This window comes from Poecilia formosa, unplaced genomic scaffold (assembly GCF_000485575.1).
Source record: "Poecilia formosa unplaced genomic scaffold, Poecilia_formosa-5.1.2 Scaffold104, whole genome shotgun sequence".
NCBI classification, from domain to species: Eukaryota; Metazoa; Chordata; class Actinopteri; order Cyprinodontiformes; family Poeciliidae; genus Poecilia; species Poecilia formosa.
Genome location: NW_006800043.1, coordinates 1,711,095 through 1,732,070, shown reverse-complemented (window position 1 = coordinate 1,732,070; position 20,976 = coordinate 1,711,095). Strand labels below are relative to the sequence as shown.

At 39.5% G+C, this 20,976-nt stretch overlaps 1 protein-coding gene across 5 annotated transcripts in view; it reads left to right on the top strand.

The window, feature by feature from the left end:
* The window catches only part of LOC103143047 (period circadian protein homolog 2-like), a 33,527-nt gene that overhangs the window by 8,371 nt on the left and 4,180 nt on the right, over nucleotides 1–20,976 (top strand). For 3 of the 5 annotated variants that reach the window (XM_016674985.1, XM_016674983.1, XM_016674984.1), the window contains 20 exons: nucleotides 5,844–5,936; nucleotides 6,058–6,212; nucleotides 6,701–6,822; nucleotides 6,907–7,108; nucleotides 7,719–7,770; nucleotides 8,186–8,328; nucleotides 8,474–8,552; nucleotides 9,132–9,238; nucleotides 9,326–9,479; nucleotides 9,602–9,716; nucleotides 10,291–10,443; nucleotides 10,586–10,676; nucleotides 10,763–10,937; nucleotides 11,246–11,370; nucleotides 11,552–11,758; nucleotides 14,525–14,785; nucleotides 16,771–17,666; nucleotides 18,451–18,567; nucleotides 19,816–20,032; nucleotides 20,242–20,422. In XM_016674985.1, the coding sequence (XP_016530471.1) occupies nucleotides 5,844–5,936; nucleotides 6,058–6,212; nucleotides 6,701–6,822; nucleotides 6,907–7,108; nucleotides 7,719–7,770; nucleotides 8,186–8,328; nucleotides 8,474–8,552; nucleotides 9,132–9,238; nucleotides 9,326–9,479; nucleotides 9,602–9,716; nucleotides 10,291–10,443; nucleotides 10,586–10,676; nucleotides 10,763–10,937; nucleotides 11,246–11,370; nucleotides 11,552–11,758; nucleotides 14,525–14,785; nucleotides 16,771–17,666; nucleotides 18,451–18,567; nucleotides 19,816–20,032; nucleotides 20,242–20,422 (3,645 nt within the window). The remainder of the gene's footprint in view (nucleotides 1–5,843; nucleotides 5,937–6,057; nucleotides 6,213–6,700; nucleotides 6,823–6,906; nucleotides 7,109–7,718; nucleotides 7,771–8,185; nucleotides 8,329–8,473; nucleotides 8,553–9,131; nucleotides 9,239–9,325; nucleotides 9,480–9,601; nucleotides 9,717–10,290; nucleotides 10,444–10,585; nucleotides 10,677–10,762; nucleotides 10,938–11,245; nucleotides 11,371–11,551; nucleotides 11,759–14,524; nucleotides 14,786–16,770; nucleotides 17,667–18,450; nucleotides 18,568–19,815; nucleotides 20,033–20,241; nucleotides 20,423–20,976) is intronic. The other 2 variants (XM_016674987.1, XM_016674986.1) reach the window with 2 other exon arrangements.

The following is a 20,976-nucleotide window of genomic DNA, read 5'->3' as shown; positions in this document are numbered from 1 at the left end:
CAAGCAGCAGTATGCACCTTATCTTTGTCATAAAATTGAACGTGAAATTAGGTTTAGGGATTTAGCCTCGCAGTCATTCACCCCTAACGTAGGCTGATCATTGATTGTGATGCAGTGCCAAAAACAGTTCAGTTTTTGAAATGAGACTTTAGCCAGTAGATCAACAAAAAGGTAAAAATAGTATTAAGAGTCACCGAGACCCACCTGTTGATGTCAGATAACAGCCATTGCTTATAATTAACACTCCAGGAGTCTTTTACCACTTAAATTTGTATTAGTGAAAATTTTCTCTCCATGAACGGCCCTTCAGAAACAAAATTTTTAAATGGTGCTTTGTAAATTGGGCATTCCATTCAGTGAATCACTGTTAGCTGAACACTTTTCAAACTCAGAATAGATTCTCGCAGTAAGATAACGTTGGGTAAAAATACCATAGCTTCTTGATACTTGGAGTAGAATTTGAAACAAAAAAAAATTGATCTAATCTCTTATTTGAAACAAAAAAGTAACAATTATTCTTACAAAATAATTTATCATATTGTTCATTGCAGTCAGATCTTTGTCATGAGATTTAAACTACTCTAAAGCAGATGAATGGCTGGACAGAAATATTTTAGCAGCATAATATTCCAATCATACCTTGTCCTCGTAACAAGAGGCTAATAGCATTAAGCTATTCATTGCTGAAGGGCAACTATGTAAAAATGTTTAGCACTTTATAGCTTGGGACTAGCTTCCAGCCAGATCACATTATGAACAGCTGAGTCTAATCTGGTTTCTGGTTGAAGCAGTGGATAGGTTGTCTTGGCAGCAGTTTGGTTAAAACTACGTTTTAAAAATTTGTCTGGCAAGTTTGGTGAGATGTGGTTTGGCTTACATGTTGAGATTATCTGTGTTTTACTGGAAAAGCAGCTGTAGTGCTAACCGCAGTCAAACAACATTATTTTATGGCAAATAATGTTGTTTTTTTTATTCCACTGCTTCACACACACATTCACATGGTGGATGGAATATTTTTAATGTTTTTCTTCCTTAACTTTACAGTTTTGACACATAAAGGAGCATTCATGCAGCACATTATATCTTGCATATTTCATCCAGAATTAGTGAATAATAGATAGAATCACCTTTGAATTTAAGCCATAGATTCAACGGTGGTAATCCGTAAAACCTTTCGTGCGAGTATGTGGCAACAGGCCAGGATCAACATTCAAGGTTTGTGAAAACAGATAAGCTCATCTGTTTTTTCTCCTCTGTTGCAAATGCTTAAGCAAGAGCAAATTATTTTTCTGAACCTTAAGTGATACACACTTAAGGTTTTTTTATTCATAAGTCTCAACTTTTGAAATAAATCTTGGATAGCACCTTTAATTTCATGAGTTTCTGTGACATCAAACCTTTTTTCTGAGACATAAGAATTGGTTTAAAACTAAAAAAAAAAAAAAAAAAAAAGACAGCTTTAAAACTTGCAGAATATTTTCCTGTCTTCATCATGACCAGAAATAGACCCAGACACTATACAGCTTGTCCTGGAAACATACAGAGCAGAGGAACAAATACATGACTGTATCAACCAGCAGGAAAAGCAAATTGATGTCATCTTGAAGGCTGGAAGCTGGCTTTTCTTCAATGCCAGATGGGCCATGTCACACTTTCCTACTCCTTGTTGCCATGACAATGCACTGTTTGTGTGTGTTTATCTCTGGGTGGAGCAACCCGGTCTCAAGCTCTGACGTCTTTACTCACGCTAGGCTTTGCCTTACTTTGACCTGCCCTTGCTGCTTGAGATCCAAGCCTTTTTTTCTTTCTTTTTAAACCGCTCCTTTTCCGCCATGGTCTATTTCCCTTCTGGCATCTAACGCTCTGTCTGCCGACAGAATGACGTATTTTAAACCCACATAACTCTTTCTGGTTTTGTGTTGCTACATAGCACCACTGTCTGCCAACTCTGAGTCAGCTCAGTTTACTTTCTACATTTTTTGTTCTCCAGTTTTAGGAGGTACACCTCAGAATGTTTTTGTACTTGTCTACTCTCTTGATATAGATCTGTATGTATAAACTAATTTCTGGAAAAGCAAGTGATTTAATCGCAACCAAATATTAACCTATTAAACTAAACATGTCGACAACATTGCATTTTCTAAAAGTTAGGACACCCTATCCCTAAAAGGTTATCAGACGCCCTTTGGCTTTTGCATGTACTGCATGCTTTAGTGTCTCAGTGGGATTAAGTTCTGGCCTTTGATGAGACCCAGGATCTTTCGTTTCTTAGTAATTGGTCAGTTCTTGATGTAGCTTGCATGTTTTGTGTCCCTGTCATGTTGCTCTGCTTTGGCTCTATTTGTTTTTATATGGTTTCACAATTCTCTCAAGCGTCCTTTGATAGTCAGTAGATAAAAGCCACATCCTGCTGCAGAAGATCTTTCCCATTACACTTTCAGCTATGTGCTTCTCAGGACAAGAAGAATAAGTGTTACCCATGGCATTATTTCAAAAGACTGACAACGGGCCCATATTGACCGTATTGTTACCTTAAATTCTGACTTTAGTTTGTCTATGCAAAATTAGCCAAACCTGTGGTTTAAACAGCCAGTTTATCACATTTTAAACTCAGTTAATGTTATCGATTCTTCTCATCTTGCTGCAATGTCAAACTAATGGCAAGAAAAAATGGTCTGCAGTTGTGAAAAACTACAAAGGCATTCAAAGCCTCTTTTCTTAGTTTTGTTGTCCCAAAAAGCCTGTAGATTGAAAGCGGTTAAATCTGACACCCAAGTCCTGCACATGTTAGATGAACTCATTCTAATCTAAACCATCTACCACACCTGACTCAAATTGTTGACTCATTTCCTGTTACTAAGTTCATCAGGAACCCGCTTGGCTTGTTCATCTAAAACATGCAGGACACCAGCCCACTTCCTGGTGTGTGTGGGGTACATTTCCAAGGAGGTTCCATTAAACGTTTTCTACTTACTAATATCAGTGATCAGTTTATTTATTATATCCTACTGACACTGTTTTAAAACCAATAATCCTGTGCCTGTTTCAATAAAGAAAATGAATTTGTTGCTTAAAATGACCAATTGTTCTAGCATGTCTCCTACTACTAATATTAATATGCCAATTCATCAGGTGAATATCACGTGCTTGTGCCAAAGTCCAAACATCTCCTTTGTCCCATTTATTGGTGAGCTTGCGTGCGAGTGGCAAGGGCTTTCTGGAGTTTATTCAGAGATCACTGATAAGTGATGCATTTTTATGGCTGCATTGTTTTATTTCCCAGAAGCCAAATGGATGGCTACACACATCTAGAATTACATCACTGCAATAACTTCTGCTTAATGTTTTACTGAGTGAGCTCCTCTGTGCCACAGATCCTGCTGGTTTTCTGAATGTAGGCAGAAAAAAAATGACAGTAGATTGCAGCTTAAAACATTTTCCACATTGTTCAGGTGTATTAGTTTGACTAATAACTCTGTTAGTCTGTAAGGTTTTCATCTCATTACATTAGAAAGATGATTTACTCTGATAAGCATGGACAGTCTGGTCAGCTAATTTTCAGTGCCATCGGGTCGATTGATACAAATCAAATATTGAAAAGAGATCAAATTATGGATAAAAACAGGAAGCAAAAGTGTGAATGGATTCAACAAATTTACCGATAGATGTGTTTTTAATTAATTCCCATCACATTCAGTGAGAAACAAACCTATGAAAGCCAAATGGAAAACGTCTCATGTCATTTTTAAATGTAATACCTTTGCTGTCCCAGTTATGCCTCTTAAACATAAAGGAATCGATAACCTGTCAGTAGAAGATTTTTAATTAAAGAAGACCAGCTCCCTCTGACCTTCATTTTGTGTTTCTGCTCCCGGAGGACAACTGAAACGTCTCTTACATCGCCTCTTTCAGCGCCCCCTTTATATAACTTTTCCCTGACCTACAGACTCCCTGCCATGATACCAATTAGCTTACTGGACACTAAGACATATTTAGACTGTCTAGTCTAAAACCAGCTGTTGCATTGTGCGGGACAGAAGGCTATTTAGATTGAATTAGATTCCTTCTTTGGCTCAGGAAGGCTATTTGTGAAGATGTTACCTATTCTGAGCAGGTAATCTGGGTTATTTATAGTTGTTCAGTTTTAGTTCAGATGACTCAGGTTCTCAGACAGCTGCTAATAATCTTGCTCTAAGCCTGGTGGGTAATTCTTCATGTATATTATAAGAAGTGTTATATAGGCAAGTAGGGCAGAGCTGTTGATTTGCAATTGCCAGTTTCTGCTGTTTTCTGTTCAGATTTCACCACAGTGTCAGCTGAAAAGAAAAGAAAAAGTTTTGCGCTCTCAAACTTGTGTTCAGACTGAAACCACGTGTGGCATCTCTGGGAACTAAAGGCTTACACTGAACTTGGACTCACCTGTGCCAGGAATAACGATTCACTCTATTTTTGAGCAGGCGTTCTAGATATAGATAGTATGCAGTGTTGAAATTAGTCGTAAGGTTCTGGGTTAACAGAAGCTTACATTTGTACATTAGATACATGGTACGAAGCTAATAGAGAGACTAAGTTAGCACAAACAGGAAATGTCTGTTTGTGTTAACTTAGACGGTCAGCCATGATGGCTATTCCAGGATTTCTTTGAGCAGATCTCCAGATTTTTTCTCAGCTGAATGAGATCATGAGTTTGTTGTCTTAGAACTGTTTACTGTAAATTCTTATAGATCTGTTATTATCTGAGGGTGTTGGCCTGAATGAAGGTTGTGGTTTGCTTTATATGGAGCAAATGTTCACTGTAGTTGAGGTCAAACAAATCCTGTTTATGTCGGAAGTAAAACATTTTTTCTCATGTACGTATGTTTTCCCTAATTCACGTCAGCAGGACGTTGGTTTAAAAACAGCTTTTAAATGAATAATAAAAACATGAACCTTTATGCATGAACAATGAACATGATAGACTTTTGTTCGTGCTGCTTATTTGTAAATGAAAATGTAGAAAAGCTAAACAGAGGATAAAATGAGGATGATAAGATTTAAAATGAAAAAAAAAAAAAACACTTCTGTAATATAAAATTTTTCTGAGATATTAAATTTGGTTGTTCTCATCAAAATTACCAGAAAAAAAGACTTGAAAACTATCTATATGTGTGCATTGATTGTATATAATATATCACTTTCATTATTTTAAAATTCAGATTCAGCTGTATTGTAGGTAATGGAGACAGACTGAAGGCCAGAAACGGTCTGCTTTGAAAATATATCAAGCACACCTTTCTAAATCTGAGCACCAAGAGAACAAGCAGCGATTTTTGCCCACTGCTTGTTCTCTGCCCCCACTTGTGTTTTGACCTCACACTTGACCACAGTGCTGTGTTCTTGCTGTGCAGGAAACTGAGCTGCGGGGAATAATTTGATTCCTTCAAGTAGATGACAAAGACTTTCAGGATAAGAGTGTGATTTTTGTTTTGTTACTTGGTTGCTAAATGTTCAAAATTGGATCTGAAGCTCAAAAGACGCTGTTACAGAATTCACAAAAGGCATACGAAAACAGCTGATCTTCTTTTGGCTTGAGTTAACAACAGGCCCAAAGTGTGAAAATGGGGACACTTGTTCTTCTCCACTGAAAGAAACTCGAGCACCTCAGACGCGTGTGAAAAACATGTGATAAGTCTGTACTTCAGAGAAGAATCGTTTGCACCTAATTGTTCTCCTTCTGCTTACTTTGAACTCTCGAAAAGCTGGTTGATTAAACATCAGCGTGAAATCTCTTTTTTTTGGAACAGAAGTGATTTTTACTCCATTTTCAGGTTGCAATTTAAAAATGTTCCTTCTCTCTTGCACAGCTCCAACTCCCACAGCCCATCTCCTCCCAGCAGCTCCAACGCCTACAGTCTGCTGAGCTCGGAGCAGGACAACCCTTCAACCAGTGGCTGCAGGTTAGCTCAGTGACCGCCGCTGCTGTCAGGATCAAGATCTTTATTTAGTCTGTTTGTAAGAGCCCCTTTTCATTAGTGCTATGAGTGATGACTCTTGGTTGTTTACTTGTCCGTCTTGCAGTAGTCAGGAGTCCGCGAAAGCCAAGAACCAGAAGGAGGTGATTAAAACGCTGAAGGAGCTCAAACTCCACGTGCCAACTGACAAGCAGCACAACAGCAAGTCGACCACACTGAGCGCGCTGAAATACGCCCTGCGCTGTGTGAAGCAAGTGGAAGGTCTGTTGCAGATAACAACCTACTCTGCCTTCTCCGTGCTTCCGATTGTTTTCATCAACAATGTCTGTTTGCCTTTATGGGTTTTTTATAGTTCTTTTTTCGAGTGATTCGCTGTACATTTATGAGTAGACGCAGGAATGCAGCCTTTATTCATTCATTAAGACTGACTTTTCTGAAGTGTTTGAGATAAAGGTGATGCTATAATTTTGAGCATCTTTTGCACATAGTCACAGAGGTAATGGTTTGTAAAATTGGCAGAAATTCTACAGGCCATTACTTTATAAAATGTACAGTATCAGTTATGTGTCATGCATATCAACATATATTTATCCAGTGTAGGTGTTCGGTAGTACAGTTCTTCAGTTTTATCATTTTCATTATTAAAAAATGTCCTTGGCATCAGTGTCGTGGGCGTCTTGGAAGACGATCCTCTCTGTGTTGTATGTTGAACAAATTTGGACCAAATCACTGCATCTTTTCTCTTTCAGCGAATGAGGAGTACTACCAGCTGATGATGGTCAATGACAGTCATCCCTCTGGCCTGGATGTTTCTTCTTACACCATAGAGGAGATAGACAGCATCACGTCAGAGTACACCCTCAAAAGCAACGTAAGACCAAGTCTTTGTTTTTTTCCTCTCCGACTGGTGCGCGTCACAGGTTTAAGATTTTTTATTTTTTTTTGGCATCTACAGGACATTTTTGCAGTGGCGGTGTCCCTGAGCACAGGAAAAATCATCTACATATCTGATCAGGCTGCCTCCATCCTAAACTGTAAACGAGATGCGTTCAAAGACTCCAAGTTTGTGGAGTTTCTGATGCCGCAGGACATCAGTGTGTTCTACAGCTTCACCACGCCTTACCGCCTGCCGTCTTGGAGCATGTGCACTGGAGCAGGTACCGAGAGCTACATGTCTCTCTCCAAACCACCGGCTAAATCCAGACAATGTTCAATGTATGGATATTGTGTTGATGTTTGAGAAAGATCAACGAAACACTTTGAAAGTCCATTTATTTTATTATATGTATGCAAATCAATTTAGACTCTAATTTAGACAACACTGACAAACTCTTTTCTGCTTTTTTCCATTTTGTTACATGTGATAGCCACTCGTTCTTGAAAAATGCCTTTCAAACTTATTGTCACACACAGAATAGAATAGAATAGACTATTCTGAACTTTATTTCAGGGCATCAGAATAAAGGGAACGGAATAAAAATGCATGTTTTTAGATTTTCATTTGCAAAACATTTTGAAAACCGTGTAACTTTTTCTCAGCTCGTGGTTGTAACATGACAGAATAAGATGCAGCTTTAGATTAGGGAAATAAATTATGCATTTGACCCCCTTTCATTTATTACATATTCAATGTGTGCAGGCTTCTGAATGTTGCTTTTTGATGCATTTATTCAGACCTGATGCATCTGCTTTTGGCTGCATCCTGTGTGGATCGTGTTCCCTTTGAATTTACAGGTGTTTTTTTTGGGGTTTTTTTTCCTGTTTCAGATCCGTCTCCTTCTGACTGTATGCAGGAGAAGTCCTTTTTCTGTCGTATCAGGTGCGTTTTGCATCGGTTTCTGCACGTCAGGCCATCTGCTGCTTGTATCCGTTTGTTGGTTTTATTCATGCATTTAATTCCACTGCGGATGTTTCTCATTTTGTATATGAGTTCACATTCATGCAGGCCATAATAAGATGCTTTTTCCAGGTTAACCTGGAAGAAGCATTTTTTATGGAGAAACACAAAAAAATAAAAAGAATTGCATTTGTAAAGGTGATTGGATTTTTCCTACTTTTGAAGGTTCAAAATTTAAGTTTGGTTTCTTTTATGGTCTGAAGTGAAAATTTGCTCCACACTGCTCCCGTGTGTTCAATTTGCAAACTAAGAGTAGATAGTTTTAATACATAGTTGACTGAAACGTGCTGTTTTTTCTTGGGTTAACTCATTGCTAAATTGTTGTTCTGATATTCAGTGGCGGTAAGGAGTTCGAGGGTAATTTGCGGTACTATCCGTTCCGCATGACCCCTTATCTGATGAAGGTGCAGGATGTGGCTCATGATGAAGACCAGTTCTGCTGCCTCCTGCTGGCTGAGAGGGTTCACTCTGGATACGAAGGTAAAAACGCTGCTCAGACCAGAATATTAGCATACAAATATCTGAATTATTATTATTATTATTATTATTATTATTATTATTATTATTATTATTATTATTGTTTAAATATCAACAATTTCAATTGTTTTCCAAAATTTGCTTGCAGCACCCAGAATTCCACCTGATAAGCGCATTTTCACCACCACGCACACTCCAAATTGTGTATTTCAGGATGTGGATGAGAGGTAAGGTTTCAGTGCACTTTGTGTACGCTTGCAGCGCCTTGCAAATCTTTTCATGCCTTTTGAAGATGTTCACAATGAGTCGTTTTACAACCAAACCTTCTACATATTCTTGTGGATTTCATGTGATAGAACAACACAAAGTATAATCAAGCCAATCTTATTTATAAAGTTCTTTAAAAACAACAAGCACTAAACAAGCAGTTTGGAAAATAGTAAGTATAAAAATAATAAAGATTAACAAATAAAAAACAGAATAAAACTCATGTAAAAGTAATAAGTAAGAATATACAAAGCATACATCAGGAAAAGTATAAAAATGACTAAAGAAACTGTTCCCTAACTTTGAAGCTGCGAAAGCAAATGCCCTTTGCTTTAAAAGTAGCAAAGTGAAAGGAAAGCAATGGTTTTAGCAGCTTTGTTGTTGTTCTTGTCTTCTTCTACTTTATTTTAGTCTATTATGTTGTGGTTGTAATGTGACAAAATCTTAAAAAAAAACAAAAAAACCTTAAAGGCCATTTTATATTCCAAATACTAAATGCGTAACACTAATAGAGATAATCTTTTCATGTTGTGTGTCAGGGCCGTTCCTCTCCTGGGCTACCTCCCCCAGGACCTCATCGGTACTCCGATTCTTTTCCACCTGCATCCCAACGACCGGGCCGTCATGCTGGCCATTCATAGAAAAAGTGAGCCTCCAAATCAAACAGATCTATATTCTTAGCTGATGCGTACGCCAAGATCTGAGTTTTAATTCTTCGTATTTTATACTCCAGTCATACAGTACGCAGGGCAACCATTCGACCACTCGTCCATCCGCTTCTGTGCTCAAAATGGAGAATACATCGTCCTGGACACCAGCTGGTCCACCTTCGTGAACCCCTGGAGCAGAAAGGTTTCCTTTGTTATCGGGAGGCATAAAGTTCGCATGTGAGTACTGCTCATGTTTTCTGTGCAGAAGACGGTTTTTACTGAAGTTCTGTATAGAAAAGTTTTTATCAGATTTTAAACTGTCTTGTAAGTCACTAACTGTTGATGCATTTTTCCACCAGGGGCCCCATGAATGAGGACATTTTCATGACTCCGCCCTCATGCATGGGTCACATGAAGAATATGGACTCAGATATCCAGGAAATAACAGAGCAGATTCATCGGCTTCTGCTGCAGGTGAAAGAAGACGGCCACCTGACAATACTGTGCAAAAGTCTGCAGACTTTCTTTTAATCCTCTAAAGTAGCCTTGAATAGCAGTTCATCAGGCTTTCTGGATGTCTTTAGAAGTTTCTCTTTGGACTTTCAATTTTAATTTTAATCAAGCAGCTGAACATAATCGAATATAAAAAATAAAACCTTGCATAGGGTAAATGATCAACTGAAGGATGGTTCAGGTCTTAGGTTTTGTTTCAGATCTTTGCTGGATTTTATGGCTATTTCTTTAATGCTCAACTTTCAGATACAATTAATCTGCATTAAATAGTTAATTATCCTTGTTTGTGTTAATTCTCTCCTTAACTGTCACCGTCAAAATGCTTAAACGCAAGTCGATGACAGTCAAGGGTTTAATAGATCACTAGAGAGTCTGATTCTGGAGCAAATTCTAAGTAATAACATATAGATTATAGAGATAAAGCAAGCACTATTCCAAAGAAGATTAAAACTCAAGACACATTTTGAGCTATGTCAGCATCCCTTTATCTTGTTGTTTTTAAACTTTTTCTTCTTCCCTCTCCATTCTTGATCAGCCGGTTCACAACAGTGGGTCGAGTGGTTACAGTAGTCTTAACAGCAATGAGTACCTTCAGGGCATGACCTCCTCCTCAAGTGAGAGCCTGAACAATGGAAAAGAAGGAAAAGTACAACAAAAGGAAGGGGAGCAGAGCAGCAAAAGCAGACCTGTGAGTAAAATTGCACATACCTGTCTGATTTCACAGCACATTTATTTATTCTTATTTATTTATTTTTTTGCTAAATCCCTGAAACCACTTAACTGCAAAGTGAGCTTAGGGAACAACTCACTAGTACATTTTCTTCCAAAAGCGTACTTTTCAGGAAATTTGTAAGGGAATTCATCTTCAGAAGAACCAAGAGCAGCAGACGGCAAAATCAGAACACAAACGAAGCAATACCAGTAAGTTTTTAAAAAAAAAAATAATCCAGTTATTGTTACATTTACGTCTTTATTCAGAAACTAATTCTTTGGTCTATCTCTGCTAGTGTCAGGACAGAACAGCCAGGCGGTTGTACGTCTCAAAGACTCGGCTCCCCCGATCAGCTGGAGGGAGGCCACCGCCGCCGCCGACAGTCGAGTCTCTTTTCACGAGGAGCTCGGCCTCAACGATCAGACTGCCTACTCCTACCAGCAAATCAGCTGTCTGGACAGTGTTATCAGGTACACAGATAAAAACGGACACTTTGACAAGCCAAGGTCCGTTCTGCAGAAAAAGAAGCTGACCATGTCTTAAAACTGAAGGCTTTTAGTTTACCGAAAAGATTCTCAGTAAAATGCATTGAAACATTCTATTGAATCAAAAAGATTCAAGAATTGTGATCTTCTCTGACCTGTTCTAGTCCGCGCTCCTGCAGTGAAACAAAGTGTCAAACATGACCCGTCTTAAAAATATGATACTTTGGTTCTCTGTAATATTGCCGTTCACTAGCTCGTGATCATGACATCAGTGTTGTGACTGGCTCCTGCAGGTACTTGGAGAGCTATAACGTCCCTGTCATCATGAAGAGAAAATGTCAGTCATCCTCCAACACCACCTCCTCTAACTCTGACGAGGACAAACAGAAGAAGTCGCATGTCGTGCAGGTCTCTGAAGGTATGTGCTGCTGCTGCCGACCAACCAACAGACCAGATTTGCTATCTCTCCAAACAACACAAGAAGTTCTTTTGAGGATTTCACACTCTTTCCTGTGAACTTCTCATTCTCTGTCTCTCTCAGACGTCTCTCTAATGCCAGTGCCTTATCTGCAGCTGTTGTCCTCTGTTCTCTTTGGCAGAACCAACCTTATCGAAGGATCAGTCCGGTATTTCTGCTTTGGATGATTCTCACAAAAAGACCAGTGACCCCGCCACTGCGGTAGTGGGCACTTCGATGCCCCTACCAGTGCCAAACAAACCAGAAAGTGTGGTGTCCATTACCAGCCAATGTAGCTACAGTAGCACTATAGTGCATGTTGGGGACAAGAAACCTCAGCCAGAGTCAGGTACAGTGGAGAAAAAAAACCTCCAGCCAGAATCTCTCTCAACATGTTTACACGAAACACTTCTGGTGACAAAGAATGTCTATATGCTGGTGATGTAATAAGTAATTATTTTTTACTTGTTATATCTTATTTCCTCAAAAAAGATCCTATCCTCTAGTATCAGTAGTTTTGAAACATTTACGTACTATTTTTTTACTATGTAAATTGCATAACATAACAAAAAAGAGAAAAGATAAAAATGCATGTTTTTGCAAAGCATCTTAACATGCATGTGTAGATACCACTGCCTCTGTGTTGCCTACAGGAAGACCCTTGGACACAGAAAGACATTTATTCAAAAAAAAGTACAAAAACTAAAGTCTTTGTACTTTAGTTTTCATAAAACTTTCCAGGATATACACAGTATTTGTCACCAGAATAATCTTAACCTTGATCTAAAGACGAAAGCTGCTGTCACACTGTTTCTTATCTTGCCACTCATGTTAGTGTATCTGAAAACGTTTCTTTAACATGAGTTAAAATGTGAACTAATGAGGAGCATTTGGTGGAAAATCCCTTCATGTCATGCATGTGAAGAGTTTTTGTTGTTTTTGATGAGCTACAATTATTAGGCTGAATGGTGTCTGAGTGTCCCTGCATGGCTACCTATTTATTAGCTTTATTTAATGGAAAATGGATCCAATTCCCTGCCATGTCAACCATTTTTTAGCATTTAGCATGCTGATTTGAGTGAATCCTCACCATATAGGCCATCTACAAATCATGATATGGGATCATTTGCTGTTGTTGGGTTAAATAATTGGATCAATGGTGGCACAGTTATTAGACCTTGGACTTTGCATGTTTTTTTGTTATATGCATGGCTTGTTTCCTGTAAATGGGGATTTATACATGCAAAATTGTTTGCCCGTTGGCTGAATCTGGTTCAGTTAAGTAAATATTTAGACAATGCAGACTTTGATTCAATTATTTTACAGTGAACATAGTTTCTTTAGGACAGACACAACATGAGATTTGTGAAACCTTCGTTGTATTTGTAAAAACAAAAAATAAGCACAACCACCTACTTTGATTTAGACTTGGACTTTAGATTATTTTTAGTAAAAATGTTGAACCAAAACCTGGACTAATTTATTGAATGCTGTTTACAGATGCTTTAAAAAAAACTATTTGTGATTCATAAAACTTGTGTTTTAACCCATCCATCCATTCGTCTGGTCTTTGATCAGGATAGTCGGTGCATGTTTGTTGTGTGTGGGATAAAGAAAAATGGACTTACCAAAGGCACCATTTATGCAGGAACCACCACTGACCATAGAAACCCATGGAAAGGCAGATATGAAATAATGTGACAGGAGTATGAAAATAACACAATTGGGAGCTCATTTTTATCTCCAAGTTCATACAGTTTTTAATGTTACAGTGCAAAGCTAAACTAATCCTACGTACACTACGTATTTATCAGCTGGATACATTAAGCTGGTGTCTTATTTTGATGTCTGTTTTTTTTATTTGTGCATTATTCTTATTTGTTAGATTTATAACCTTTACTCAAAAACCAGCATCGCCCTCTAAAGACTTATTCAAATGCAAAGAGCCTTTAATATGCTTTTAATTACTTTATGCAGTGGACAAATTAGAGTCCAGGATAAGTAGAAGATTAGCCAAGTAAACAACAGCAAATTGTGCTGTGGCGAAAATGTCAATACTGTTGTACATTGTGGGTAATGCTCTTTGAATGTCACGAGGAGTAATTGCTAAAGCATCCCTCAGTGAAATGGGAGACGCTGGCAGGAAGCTGATATGCCATCAACCGTTTCTTTGGCCTGAACACACATGTTTCTGCTGATGCTCTTTCTAAAGCACATCAGATATCAAAACCAAAGTTAAAGTTGCTAAATGTATAATGGTAGTTGTGTTAGCAACATTTCTTTGACTGTGAAATATTACATTTCTTTTACCTTATTAGGAGAGACTGACAACTACATTGTTCCAGATTTAGATGATGATGTATTTTTTTGTTTGAAGTATCCCACCCCTCGCCCCCACTCTATAAAATGTTCATTGGCAGGGTCAGATAGCCGTGCCACTTCATCCTATCGCTACAGCTTTAAAGGACCTGAGTTGAATGCAGGGAACGTACATGTAAGTCTGGTTGAAGGTTCAAATGTTGGGAAGAAATTCAGTCTGGTGGCTTCAGACTTTCTGGCTGGTGAATGATCCCACCCTCTGAAACGTGTCACCGGTCGTTATCACTCAGCACAATGTAACATGAACAACAAAAATATTAAAATTCACAAAGAGTGCATATGTGCAGCTGTGACAATACTTATAAAGATCTAAAATGAGACCTTGAAATAAAGTAAATATTGTCAAAATTTAATTTTTTTCTTTCTATTGTGCAACAGAAAACCTAAAGTGTGCAGTTGTTTGTGTTAGCACCTGATACCCCAGAGACAGGTTTCTGCTTTTGTATAATATCCTGACACATCATTTGTTTAGCACTTAATTATAGGTTAGAGTTTTGCACATTTAGTACAATAACCACTTTGGGTTATCAGTATTGTTGCTTAGATGTCATCTGTCATTTGTGATTTTGGTTTTGAGCAGCTAAGTTGTGAAATGCCAGAAAACCTGTTGGTATCTGCATCTGTGCAAGCCTGTTGTTCACTCGTCTTTGCTTTGTTTGTCATCGTTGCAGACGGTTAATAGTTTCTTTGCATAATACAGCATGTAAACATTCCTGTCTCATTGTCATCCATGCAGAGATCACAGAGGATGTACCTGTTGCAGGAGACATGCCAGAATCCAGCCAGAGCATCAACACTCCTCGTCCAGTTTCACCTCCCAGCCAGGAGATGGAGTCCTACAAGAAACTGGGTCTGACTAAGCAGGTGCTGGCAGCTCATACGCAGAAGGAGGAGCAGGCCTTTCTCTGTCGCATTCAAGAGCTTCGAGGACTCGCTCCCCACAAAGCCAACAGCTCCTCGCCCCTGGACCAACAAAGAGATGAACGCACCATCACTGGTACCACTAAACAACACCGTTAAATAATGGTTAAATAGCAGATTAGATTTATCCCTCAGATGCACGGGGCTTTGCTAAAATACTCTACTTAAACATTTCCACATTTTGTCAAGATCAGAACCACAAACTTAGATTTATTTTCAGATTTTGTATGGCACAATTCTACACAATCAGTGCACATCTGTAAAGGGGAAGACAAAAGTTTGCTTCCTAAACTTTTTTTTTATTTTATTTTTTTTTACAAAAACTGCAAATTTCACCTGATACTCTGGTATCCTCAAATAACGTTCAGTGTAACCACCTACCTTCACCTAACTAGTAAAGGTCAATTGTGTGTTATTTAATCTCAGTATAAATACAGCTGTTCTGTGAAGGCCTCTGAGATTTGCTTCAAAACTTTAGTAAGAAAATAAAACAAGAAAAATCATGAGGACCGAAGAATATATTAAACATGAAAGTTGGGGGGGAGCAATAAAGCAGGGCTGGGTTAAAGGACTCCAGGTTCTTTACTGTCATATCATATATGCTAATATATAACACAATATGAAACTGAGTTTCAAGGTGCCAGATAAAAACACACAAAAGACAACATGGCTAAACTGAAAGGCATAGATAAATAAAATAAACAATAAAACTACAGGCAACTGTACAATAACTGTGTAATAACACAATTTGGCTGGTTTCTGAGATTTTTGAGCTCTCTGAGCTCAACAGTCTTACTGTCACAGGGTAAAAGCTGTTCCTGTGCCTTGTGGTTCGACATCTGATGCTTTGCAGCCTCCTATCAAAGGGAGCGGGGAACAAACCACGTGTTTGTCAGGTGGATGGTGTCCTTAAGCTGCTCCCCACCATCTTCTGTGCAGAATTCGCACCTTTAGCAGAGCGGTTGCCATGCCAGAGAAGAGATCCAGGAGCACATGACATTCTCCACCACAAACTGGAGGGGCTTTAGGACAAACAAAACAAACAAAAAAAAAAACATCCCATGTTCTGAATATCTATAGGAGCTCTATCAAATCATTCACCTGCAGGCGGTATTTCATTAAGGCCATGTTTAAGAAGATGCGCTGGTCAAATTATACCAAAATGTAAATTTTTGGCCTCCAAAAAAGCGTCACACATGGCAGAAAATTAACACCACATGTCACACTGAACACACCAACCCACACAGTGAAACATGGCGGTGACAGTGTCGTTCTGTTGGGATGCTTTTCCTCTGCAGGGAGGTCAGTCAGAGATGATAGTGAGATGGACTGACTCAAATACAGGGAGTATGTAATTTAAAAAATAAAAGTCTTTTATAAATTTGTTTAAACTATGTAAAACTGTGGCAAAACAGTATGCTATGAGACAGGTAATCTGTGAAGGAAATCACACTTCTCCTGTGCTAATGGTGGAGAAACAGCTTACCAGTCCAGGAAGTCTAACTAACCCGAGTGTTCATGGCAGACTCCGTTGTTGTGAACCATCTGTGGTGTAGCAGAGAGAAACAGTTAGGCTGTGAGCAGCGCATACATGAGGATGATTGAGAGCACTAAGACACTCCTCCTGGCTCTGATTGGTTGTCGCTGACCAAGTGGCGTATTTCCACATCACAGCTATTCACTACTTTATGTTGATTTGTGGTTGTAATATGACAAAATGAGAAATGGTTCAAGGCGTGCGAATACTTTTGCAAGTGTCTTTCATTTGCATTCATTCTTTTAATTATCTGGTAACTTAATGTCTGTACAAAACAGACTTCTTATTCGTAATTATTTCAAATTGGAAAAATACAAATAGTTGTATTAACCATAAATGACGGCCAGTTATAAAGAGACTCTCCTGATGTCAGTGTTGACAGATTGGCTGGAGACCAAAGGAGGCGTTAATTAATTGGTTAAATCATGTAAAAAATTAATTACACATTCAAATGTCAGAAGCCAAAAATAATGTCTTTTATTCAAATAGCTTTGTTTCTAAACGTTTCCTTCATCAATCTACAGCTGCGCACACTGTTCAACCCAGAAAGCAAGAACGTCAGAAACCAGAGCCGACGCCGCGCCGAGGAACACGAAACAGGAAGACCAAAACCAAGAGAGCAAAGCTTCTCACTTCTCCGAGCGCAGCGCCTGCCCCTCACAAGGAGCGACCGCAGCAGCTGCCCCCTCCTCAGACGAACAAGAGCCATGCGCAGACCCCGGTGTCTCCATCTGATGCCTCACAGCCCGCTTTCCCCGCACCATATCCTGTAATGCTGCCAGGCTACCCAATGCAGATCTACGCCAGAACAGATTCTGCGTTGTCACGCACAGAAGCTCCGCCACAAGACTTGGGGGATAACCAGGGTGCCCAACTCCCTTTGTTGTCCCCGGGCGCTCAGTCTGCCCCCGTAGCCTCTCATATGGTCACACCTATTATGGCTTTTGTGCTGCCCAACTACTTATATCCTTTAATTGGACATCCAGCACCGCCGGTGCCTATGTATCAGGTAGACGCTGGGGGTGTCCCGATGCAAGCGCCAACTTTTGATCAGACTGCTTTCCCAAGCCACGCCGCCTTCGCAAGCCCACCTTTCGTCAACAGTCAGAACCAGCTCAACCCGACGTTAGCATCCTACCTGCCGCCGCCTTTCTACTTCCCTTCCTCACCTGACGCCCCGAAGCCCCCGGCGGAGGGCCGCTCCCGCTCCTCCACACCGCAGTCTGGTGAAGGTGAAGGCCAGGCGTCCCCGCCTCTGTTCCAGTCCCGCTGCAGCTCGCCCCTGAACCTGCTGGAGCTGGAGTTCTCCGTGGACAGGCAGGACAACGCGCCTCACGCTTCAGTAGGACAAGGGAGTAACGCGGCTGAGAGGGAGAAAGGAGCAAGCGCCAGCAAAGCAAAGGAGAGGGAGATGAAAGAGGTAAACGGGGAGAAAGAGAGAGAGAGGAAAAAGTTCTGGTAATACTTTATTTGAAGGGGTGTGCATAAGACTGACATAACACTGTCATAAACATGACATAACACCTGTCATGAACATGAACAAGTCCTTATGAATGTCTATGACTGTTGCCATGAAGTGTCATTCAGTAAATAATGGTACTTTTAATGAAAAGTTGCTTTAAAAGTTGCATTAAAAGTCAATTAAAAGTGCCAACTTTGCATGATTTTGTAAATAATGACAATTTAATGCAAGGTTGGCACTTTTAATGGACTTTCAATGCAACTTTTAGAGGAACTTTGCATTAAAAGTGTCATTATTTACCAAATGACACTTCATGACAACAGTCATAGACATTCATAAAGACTCGTTCATGTTCATGACAGGTGTTATGTCATGTTTATGACGGTGTCATGCCAGTCTTATTCACACCCCGTCAAATAAAGTGTTACCAAAGTTATTTTATGTCATTGTGTCGTCCTCGTGTCTTTCATTGTTTCTGGCTGATGTTCTTCACATGTGACCTCTGAAAATATACACTCATTTCAAAATGATGTCCCCTCCCCAAATATATTGAGCTGTGTGCCTCGTTTTCCCGTTAGGGATTTATTCCCACCACCACCTGGATTCTTAACATATTCCCAGCAATAAACTGACAGAGTTTCTTTTATATGTATTACAATGTGTAAAATCAAGTGAGCTAAGACTCCTTAGATGAATTGTGGCTTTGGGTGTTAATGATACTATTATCCCTTACACCCTTTAGCCCTCTCTCAGTCTACTTGGTCCACCTGGACCCTTGTATTTCCAACCCACATCCTGTGTCTGTGAGCGTTTGTCTTGGGATAAAGTGTGGTCTAGGCTTGGGGCTGGCAGCAAAGAGGTAGGCAAATCCTCAGAAAAACTCAACATTCTCTAAATCCCATTCCTTCCAGATTCCATGTCAATTGTAAAAGCTTGTTTTTTTTTTATGTTCGTATGTCACTTGTATTTTACCCTGTAATGCTTTCCTTTGTTCAACAGATAGCTAAGACTGAAAGTATTAAAAGTAAAAATAGTAAAAAAACTAAACAGTTCAATTCTGTGGGATTGCAGCTGTACTTAGACTTTATAACGCTTCCTTCTGTAAGCTGACTGTGAAATACGGTGCAAGCTCAACTTCAATCCGAAGCACAGAGCTTTAAAGAAATGTTCACAGACATCCATTTTTTTGTTTTTGATTGGGAATTTGTATAAATTTCGAGTGAAATGATAGATGCTTTTAAAATTGCTTTATGCAGATGTTTGCAGCATGTGATCAGTGTGGACCTTATCATATGATCAGGTCCGCGTTGGGAGGTTGTCCGCTTTACCGGGAGCTTTTGAATGAAATTTATTGGACAGAATGTGCTGACGATTTTGAATTTGTTTAATTTTTGCCACTTCGGTAAGGAAAATACATCTGTGGGTTGAACAGAAATTGGATGACAAAACAGTATTGGTCTCTTTCCAGTTTAAGCTCAGAACAAAATATACACTCCAAATAAAGATCCGTCTAGATGAGCTAACTATAAAATTTATTTTTCCTATCCACTTGATTTTTTAATTAGGTGCTTCCAGCTCTTGTCTGCTGTCTTTGCAATCAAATCAAAATGTTACCACCTCTTTGCTTTCTGAAACTTTTCAATGATGAAGTGTCGCCATGCGAAACACTGAATGCTTGGTGTTCGTATTATTCGCTTGCAATTCAAGCAGTTCTTTGTAATACGCTATCAGATTCAGTGATGCTTTGATAATGATGAATTTGCGATATATTGTGCAGCACTAATTCAGTTTTGCTGTTTTTTTCCTTGGTCTTTCCTCTCCATCCACTTTAGAAATGACAAAACAATAAATCTACATTGACAAAATCCCTTTCATGTTCTTATAGTTGCACCTGTCTCTGTGCATTGAAGAGACTCTACATAGCTTTAAAAAAGTGTAATCGCAGTAGCAAAATCTCCGCTCTTTTTCAAAAAAAAAAAAAAAAAAATGGATAAACGGCTATGACCAGTTGAGATGGCGACGTCATGGTCGAGCGGGAACATATTCCTGGTACTGAGAGTTAGAGCAATATTAATACCAGTGCTGTAATATGTGTGTTTTTTTGCAGAGGAGCGACGAAGGTAACAACAGCGATGTCATCTCAACATCCAGCGACATGCTGGACATCATCCTTCAAGAGGACTCCTGTTCAGGCACCGGCTCAGCCACCTCCGGCTCCATGGGCTCCGGCTCCAACGGCTTCGGGACTTCAGCGAGCGGGATGTCCAAGAGCAGGACGTCAGCCAGCGGCGCCTCAGCCAGTGGGACGTCAGGCAGTTTTTCAGGTCTGCATTCAAACGTCAGCTTTCAAAAAGAAAAGCAAACAAAAACACAATTTTTCACACCCTCCGCCGGGGGGAGGCTGCTAAAATGATTGCAGCATACAGAGAATAAAACATTAAAGTCAACATAAGGGGCTTTTTTTATTATTATCTTTTAACTTGTTTGTCATAAAAATATGTGGCGCTTGTTTTTTTGTTTGTTTTTTTTCCAGGAAGCAACAACAGCAGTAAATACTTTGGCAGTGTGGACTCATCTCAGAGCAGCCAGAAGCTGCTCCTTAGGAGCAGTGAGGAAAGACCAGCAGAGACAGGATGTGTCCTGCAGGACCCCGTCTGGCTGCTGATGGCCAACACAGATGAGAAAGTCATGATGACCTACGAGCTGCCCTCCCGGTGAGTCGAAGGACAGGCGCAGCCAGCGAGGAGTAGGAAGGAGGTTCTTGTTATCGCTGCGGTTTGAAACTTAAGCAGCCTCTGGTTGGATCAGAAATGCAAGGAAACATTCAAACATTTGAATTTCTTCTTTGTGGTATAGTTCTTTGACTATAGCAAAAGATGTATCCAGGTAACAGAAAGTCACAAATGCATACCAGGTGCCTTCTATAATCTTGTAGGAGGAGATTGACTGCTGTCCTGTTGCATAAAACATCAGGTGACCAATTATCGTGGCACTGATAATTTTATTTTAAAAAAGAGCTATTTCAAATATGTTGTACAGGTTTTTTCCAAACATTATAGGTTTATTTTTGCTTTACACACAGAAATGAAATTATTCAACAACAAAAAAGTCATTAAAGTTATTACCCCTTTCAAGAACTAACCTTTTTGCACAAACCATTGTTGTGGCATGATGTGTGTTAAGTTACAATAGATGGTTTTAGTATAAAGACCAGACTAACGGTTGTATCTGTCATTGGGTAGAACATCAGGTCAAGAACTAACCCAGT